General features: G+C 29.1%; 1 protein-coding gene across 2 annotated transcripts in view; it reads left to right on the forward strand.

The window, feature by feature from the left end:
• The window catches only part of LOC106461907 (early endosome antigen 1-like), a 185,333-nt gene that overhangs the window by 43,365 nt on the left and 133,156 nt on the right, over positions 1-8,812 (forward strand). Inside the window, exons 10-12 of one of the 2 annotated variants that reach the window (XM_013921774.2) lie at positions 967-1,004; positions 2,218-2,220; positions 5,325-5,465. In XM_013921774.2, the coding sequence (XP_013777228.1) occupies positions 967-1,004; positions 2,218-2,220; positions 5,325-5,465 (182 nt within the window). The remainder of the gene's footprint in view (positions 1-966; positions 1,005-2,217; positions 2,221-5,324; positions 5,466-8,812) is intronic. The other variant, XM_013921775.2, reaches the window with a different exon arrangement.

The raw sequence follows: 8,812 nt of genomic DNA on the forward strand, positions 1-8,812 counted from the left end.
GTATAGTTTAAGCACAAAAAAAAAGATGCATTGGATACCATTACAAAAATATAAGATATAGAAAAATATTTGGCTTCAATGGAACTGCCTGTTATTGTTTTATTACATACTTTTGTTTATTCATGAAGTGTTGTGGGTGAGAGGTATAGGGTGTAAAATTGTTATATTATAGATAGTTTTTTAGAAATAGGATTATTAACCATCAGAAATGTGGAATTTAGCAGCATAGTAATCCATAATCTACTAGGAAGAATTATGTCTTACAAATTTTTTAAGGATTGTTTTACATTATAAATATAACTGATACTTGAAACTGTCTGTATTTTGTGAAACTTTGTAATTACAGAATTGAGAAAAAAAACATTGCACATTTTACAAATATTTCATTTATTAATGACCACGGTTTTGCCAGTAAATGCATGATTAGGTACCTGATGATGTCTTTACTGGTGAAACAATAGTTGTTAATAAATAAAGTATTTGTAAAACATAAAATTGTTTGTTCCCTCAGTTCTGTTTGAACTGGAAGTTATATGAAACACAAAAGTATATTAAATCGTCAGTAATTTAATTACACAGGGATGCACTTAAAGAATAGACCTAAATTTTAAACAGATAATTCTAAATATTACAACTTAGATTTAAATACCTATTACCAGAAGTATGAGAAAAATGAAAAATATTTAAATGACTTATTTATAAGAAATGCTGATTAGTGAGTATAGGCTTATTAAGGATTATGGGTTCTTGTTTATATTTTGGATTGTGTTTGGAAATTACATTTTTATAGTTTTACAAGTGCAAAGCACTACTGCATAATGTTGACTAAAAACAGAAGAATTAGAAGTGAAAAGTAGTTGTTTATGCACCTGTTTCTGCATGTAGAAGGACAGAGCTAGGGCTCATAATTACAAATAACTACTTAAAATAATTCAATATGAAACACTGTTTTGGGTATTTTTCTAGGAACATTGTGCAAATATGGAAGTTGAAATGCAACAAAGGTAAGTGATGAAGGCACAATGTTTTTATTTATTTTGTACAGTATAAATATAAATAAAGGGATTTTGTGAAACATTATACTGAAAGTTTTAAGGTTTATTTTTCAGCTACTACTAATATATATAAAATTACACTCATTGTTTGTAGCTATATACTTGTTTAATTTTAAATTAATTGCAAAGTAGTAAGAAGAAACCTTTACCCCTTCAAGAATTTCTGATATGATAGAAATATTAAAACATATATATTTTATTATATGTATATATTTTACTCACATTTGAAAGTTTAAAATATAATGTATTTTCACATTTAATTACACATGTATAACTCTTGCTAGTTACATTGTAATACTATAACTGACAGTTATTCTAAAACCTGGTGCCTGAATTTTAGAGTTAAAACAAGAATCGAGATTATTTTATGTGGTATAAAAAATATTATTTTTGCGAGCTTAACAAATTACCCCAGAAATTAACTTCACTGACCATAAAATACTTTATTTCACTTAAATTCTCATATGAATTATGCTGTATATACTTGAAGAACAATATGTAAGTACATACTTCATGATGTGTACTGATAACAGAAAAACACAATGTTATATTAATTAGATTAACTCCTTTTCTGTGGCTGCGGTGTGCTATTTTGTGGGTGAAACTTTTGTTATAATGCAGCAGTTTTTGCCACTACAACAGGTTCTTTGTGATATTGTAATAGAATCTTTCTTTTTTTTTAGGAGCACTTAAAAATGACTGTGGGACATTTTTTAGGCGTACTACCCTCACTTATGAGATTTATTTATCTTGGTATTTGTACATGCAGTGTGCATCTTACAGATATCCAATATTCAAAACTTATTAACCTTGGGGCTTCTCCACCATTCCCTACTTTAATTGTTTCAGGGATGATAGGGAGGAAAGCATCTTGTACTAGCGAAAGCATAGCTGATTTTTTTTTTTTTCAATGGCTAAACAGTGATAAACAGCTAGAGAATTAAAGCAGTGGCTGTCAGAGAAGCCTCGGGCTTTATGCCAAAACTTCTGTGAAAGCACATTACCCTGCTGAAGATATATGGTACAGAGGGTTGAATATGTTATATTAAAACAATATTGGGGCCTCACCATGTCATTATAGTTCATGTTGCCATGTTTAGTCATGTTCTTTCTGATGAACATGCATCTTGACAATAGCTTTGCAGCATAGTTTCCATTTCAGAAGGTTTTGTCATGTAAGGCTGCCATGTCCAAAGCACGTTAGTCTTTTCTGCTTGCTTTCCATAATTCATCTAGTATAGGATGATGATGGTTTCCAAGTGCTCATTTTGATTTTCAAATGCACAGAAATCCGTAGGTGTTGTATCTGGAAACTTGACTGGTATGTCTTTGAATGGATATTCCCATCTCTGAAATTCTAAATTCCTGATCTGCACACGTCTTTATGATTTGAGCGAATGATTATTTTGCACTGGAAATGGCAGTTACTTACCATTTTCAAAAACTATCAATATTTGGTAGAATCACACTACATATGAAACGACAATATCAAAATGTAGATCTAATTCACATGTTCCACCATAACTGTATTTTGGCTGTGGTTTTTGCAGGACTCACTGATTTTCGTTTTCTAAATCATTTTAAATATAACATACTCAACCCTCTGTTCGTGGTGGTTATAAGACTTTTGAAGCACTGTAAACAATTATAACTTTGAAATGAACAGCATTGCAATAAAGCACTTAATGATGTTCACTCTTTTCAGTTTCTCTTAGAGCATTCTTTTTTTGGCATAGTGGGTGGGTAGTGTTCAAAAATGGCCAGAAAGATATTAATACTCTGAAACTGTTTCATTGAAATTGATAATAGATGTCATTTTATAATTTGTCAATATTTACACTGTAGTTTGATTATCAACTCGTAAATTGCAACACACAATGCAGCTGACACTTTCTTGTGCACATAGTGTCCATTTTTGAATAGAGTAACCAACTAGTGCCAGCTGTTCTCCTTAAGTAAAAAAATGAAAGTGTGCATGTTATAACTGACATTTAAAAACTCCTATATGATTTCCAGTGCAGAGATATTATGGACATTGTGTAGATTAGCATGGTATTGTACATAGTGATCGATTTATAAATATTTTTGTTTTTCACATCCATATACACATATCTGTTACACTCTTTATATTATTGGTACAAAAACTATCTAAGATTGAATTATAATTGCTTTTTCAGTTCAAATGTAAACAATAATATATATATATATATATTAAAGTGGGGTATTTAAACATTTTTTAACTCTCTCTAAGTGGGCTTGGTCACTTTGATCAATCTTGCAACCACCAGGAAAACATGGAATTTTCTTTTATTTCAAATTGCAGAGAGGATGTGGCTTGGTAAATGGGTTTGACTTCCTGTTTTATATCTCCATAAACAGAAAATTGAAGGCTATAAAAATTAGACTATGTCTTAGTAATATCTATACTATAATGTGTAGTTTATGTTAAACTCAGGACATCATAGAGGATTAATGAAAAAATATAATATGGGCAAGTCATGTTGCACAGATAAGGGGAGATTAAAAACTTGTTTAAATATTTTCTTTTGAAATTAAGAAATTAAAACTTGTATTAAAATTTGATTTATTAGCTATGTATTAATTGATAATAAAGTAATTTAACTACACTTTTAATGTAATTCTGTAAAAAGTTATAATGTGCACTTTTATCTACTCATATCAAGAAGGATAATATATTCTATCAAATAAAATTTCACTTGTTCAGATAAAATTGTTTAGAAAAACAGAAACCTTTTTAGTGATCTTTTTTTTATTTAATTGATTATCATTTACCAGTTTGAAAAGTAAGATGCAATATGTTACTGATATTTTGTATGTAAGACATTTTAACAACCTGGACTAACACTTACTATTTATAAGTAGTCATAGGAAGAAGAGGCTTAAGAAACAAAGCATAAACTACTAAAATTAGGAAACAAAATCAACTCTTTAAAGTAAAATTATTTTATTTATGTTATGAACTTCAGTTAATAATGATGTTGCATACAAAATGCTCACAAATTACATGAGTGGTCTTTGCATTTACATATGCATTTACTTCTTTTTTTTAACTTTGTACATGCTCCATAAGCCATAATTCAATTTTACTTTTCAAACATAGCATTAGTTTAATATTGTATAAAGTTTAGTTATGTCTTGCATCTCTTTTAGGTCTTTCTGTGTTGATATTTATATGTTAAGTCTTCTTATTAATCAGGTACTACTACTACAGTAATCCTCATGTCATGATTTACTTGTCATCTCAACCAAATAAACATTTAACAGCAAAATTAAACATTTGGCTCACCATAAGGTTCTCTCACCAATATTATCTACTGAAGAATTCATTAACTTTGATAAGTCTGCTTTGCAATATTTTTTGGCCTGATTTATGTTTTTCTGATAAGTTTCATATACTTTCATATTTATAGCACAATTATGGTTGTGATTGAAAAATTGGGAAATATGTTTCATATTCCAAAATGAAGGGTACAAATTAAAGATAATTCATTGTCAAAGAAGTTAGTTATGACCTTTTCAAAACCAATAATATTTTAAGTATGTTAAAAAAAAAATTGTTTTCATCTGTTTACATTGTTTTTAAGAACATAAGTGAAGAGTTCAGAATTTTATACATTTAATTATTTATTTTATGCTGCTTGGATCTTGATACAGAAGGTAAACATTTTCTAAATACTTTTTACAATACACTGAAAGTAGGTTTTTAGGTGGGAACTTCAATGGATACAAGTTTAGTGAATAAATACATCTGTATCTGCAGTCAGTGAAAACTCACGTTTTACTGTACAATCAACAAATATAGTAAACAAATGTATAAAATTGTATAGACATAAGTTTATGATATATCCTCATATTAAAAAAAATGTTTAAAAGAACTCTGATAGCCAAAACTGAATATCGAATACATAACTTGAACAATTTCAATTGTATAATTTGTTTTTGACAGAAGGTGTCTTAACTTTTGGAGGAAATCTTAAAATTTATTTTCATGAACAGTAATGTAGTTGTAAGCTTTCCCAGTAATACTTTATAATAAAAAAATGTTAATGAAAGTTGGACGTTATACATCTCTGATGTGGTTGCAGTAACATTAAGGTATTGTTCATTAGAAAATGTAACACCACATTACAAATTACTTCTGTCTTAGTATGTTCTTAAAGATACTGTAGTCACATCAACAGGGTAATATGCTTGAAACTTAGGTATAATATGCACATAAAATCTTCTGGATATTTACAATATTAACAGGCCAGGGGCAGAGGATGTCTCAGTTTTAAGACAAGAGTTGGTGTCAGTTCAGAGGATGATGGACCAGTTAGCTCTTGAGAAAGAATCTGAAAAGGAAGTTCTTCAGACCCAGTACAACAGCCTAGAAAAGAAACATGTGCAGTATGTAACTTTCAGTATGTTGTGCATATTTAATTTTTATGTGTACTGATTATTTTTCTTCATTTAATATGTAATTGGGTGCTGCTGTAAAAAGATTCTCATGTTTTACTTACAACAGTTATTACTAGAACCATATTTACAGTTAGAAATTTTCATTCGAATTAATTAACAGTTTTAGGTAGAATATTATAAAATATATTCTGATATAATATCTTACCTCCCCTCACAAAATAGCTTTTCTCAATTAGTATTGCTCTCTATCAGTGAAAATTTTCAATGCTCACCACTAGCCTTCCACCTCCTGCTTCTGCATATCCACATGTAAATGATTATGCACCAGCTCTCTACCAATAGGAGCACAGCACAACCCCTGTAGGAACATTTAATTTTATATGTTTGGTGTGATTACTAAAAAAATCTACATATTGATTAGTTTGTGGATTTATAAAAAAAATATCAGTTACAATTTCCTTTTCTGGTGAAACACCAACACATCTAAAAAGGAAAAGCCTTTATTACTTCTTTTGAAGGTAAACTTAATTTCCTTGTTTATTGAATTTAAAATTTTATCATGAATATATTTTCATATTACAAAATAATCATCTAAAAATCTTTTCTAAGAAGTTTTTACATGAACTACAAAATTATCTTCAATATATTTAGGTAGTTTATTAAGTAATGGTAATTCCAAAAATCCTATAGTGATATTAGCACAAGTTGGAGTGACTATTCTGCCCATTGCTGTAACAGAAATAAATTTGATGAAGGATTTGTTCCTCATTAGTAAAAAATATGTCACACATATATAACAAAAGTGTACAAAATGGTTCTTAACAATATTCTGTAGAAAAAATTAATATAATTTATTGTGACGCATTGGCTGTAATGAAAATTGTATGTGTAAATAATAAATCAATATATGTTACTAACTCAATAATACGAGCACACTTAAATAGTCAGATTCAAATGCTGTTAAACAAAAATTGCTTTAGTATTACCCTATACAGGTAAATTGGTAATTTTGTTACTCAGTAATCAAAGATGAAAGTTGTATTAAGATATATCTTTAAGCCTAACTGTAGATTACAACAGTTTTTAAGGTTTGAGGATCATATAGCTGTATTTAAACCTTCAAGTTTTGTATACGGGTTTAAATGTCCGAAATGTTTTTTAGATTATTTATATCAGATCCACCACTAGGTGGTTACAAGTTTGCATACAGGAACATACAAAGTTAACACTTTCCATCATTAAGGATTGTGCACTGAATGAATGTATTGAACTTGTAAATAGAGAACAATTTAAAATCCTCAAAAAAGCAAATAATGAACAAGAACTATGTATAATGGAAATTGTTGAGCAGTGGATTTCAACTGAAGTTGAATGAACAGAATAGTGCAGTTTGTTTATTGCATAGTAATAATAACATTTTATTTTAATGTAGCAAAACGCAATAGTTTTAAGGTGAAGTCGTTGATTTTTTTTTCTAATATTCATAGTAAAGGAGACAATTCATCATAATGCATGTATTTGCAATTAGTTGTAATCATAATCTTAAAAATTGTACATGTTTTCACTTGATATTTATTAAAATATTCTGTTGGTATTGTTAGAGGGTACTGTAAGTTTAAATCCAAAATTCAGTTGTTGCAGGGCTTTGGATTAATGCAGTTTATAGTTTATAGGCGAACATGTAATGTGTAGAAACAATGCTTTAATTTTACATTTCATATTCATTTTCTCCATAATACACTTCTGGAAGCAGTTAGTATTGGTTCATGAAAATCGTTATATTTGGCATTGTGTTCAAAGAAGTAAGTAGTATTTTGAATTACCTGAGGTAGTATCTTTTCACCATATTGTTAGTTAATAGTAAAGTTACACTAAAACTGTAATATGATGATTATAAGGTAAATATTTTAGGATTGAATTTACATGTGTATAATACAATTGTAAGAACCTAAGAGTGAAAGTAAAGAATGTATAACAGTATATGAACCACACTATGTTACATTATGTACAGTATATTAAAAATTACACAAAAACATTAAATAATGGCCAAATTACATAATTAATAACAAAATGATTCAACAAAAAATTGAATGAAATAGTAAAATTCTATAATTTCAAATTGCATTTAATATTCTAAGTTTAATTGGATGTTCAAAAAGCCATGGTACATATATAACTAAAGTATGCAAATATGACTTCTCAATACCTTTTCATAAGTCATGAAATCAACATTGACAAGTAACAGTAGTATCCAGTGTTTAAAGAATTAGTGAATTTCACATGTAAAAAAAATCTTATTAGAATTCTGTACATGTAACAGGAGTGTATGTACAGGTTGTCCACAAAGTCCTGTTCCGGTTTAAAAGTTGATTACAACAAAACCAAAAGAACTAGAATTTTCAGTTTTTAGCACCATGTTGCTTAACTAATGAAGTTTTTTTTTTGATTTACAGATTGTAATTGGAGTGTCCAGTTGCTAATGACTGAAGTTTGAATGAAGTTGGCAACTACACAGGAGAAAGTTCTATGTGTCATCTGGTTTGTAGAGTCGAGATCAGTTACAAATGTTCAACGGAATTACTGCTCTCAATATGGCAAGGATCCTCCCTCCAAACCCAGCATTAGGGAGTGGTTTCACAACTTTTGGGAGACCGGAAATGTGGTTGACTTGATTCAAAGTGGATGTCCAGGAGTCTTTCCAGTGCAGCCCTATAAAGTCTATTTGTTGTGCTTCAAGTGAACTCCAGCTTTCAAGATCAATTTTACACAAAGTTCTACACAAGAGATTACATCTTTATGCATATAAAGTACACACATTGAGCTTTCTCCTGTGTAGTCGCAATCTTCTTTGAAACTTCAGTCATTAGCAACTGGACATTCCTATTACAATCTGTAAATCAAGTAAAAAACTTTATTAGTTAAGAAACAAGGTGCTAAAACTGCATAATTCTAGCTCTTTTGGTTTTGTTCTAAGTTTTAAAATTGTAAAAGGGTTTTATACAAGTAATAATATAAATTGAAAATATTAAGTATGATGTAGGTATGAATATGGAAAACTATATAAAAATCCCTACATAGGTAGCCAGTAAGTACTGAGTCAATCTTACAAGCTTATGGTTATTAGCCACTGTATATCACTATTCAGTTTATATGCTTTTATTCAAATTTAAATTCATGAAACTGACAGGAATTCAACATTTAGTTGTAGATAAAAGTTATTCTTGGAAACAGTTGGCTACCTATTTAGGGATTTTTGTATGGTTTTTGTGTATTCATCCCTACCTTGTTTCTGTACATTTTGCCATTGCAATTCCTACATCATACTTAATTTTTGC

This window comes from Limulus polyphemus, unplaced genomic scaffold (genome assembly GCF_000517525.1).
Source record: "Limulus polyphemus unplaced genomic scaffold, Limulus_polyphemus-2.1.2 Scaffold1056, whole genome shotgun sequence".
NCBI classification, from domain to species: domain Eukaryota; kingdom Metazoa; phylum Arthropoda; class Merostomata; order Xiphosura; family Limulidae; genus Limulus; species Limulus polyphemus.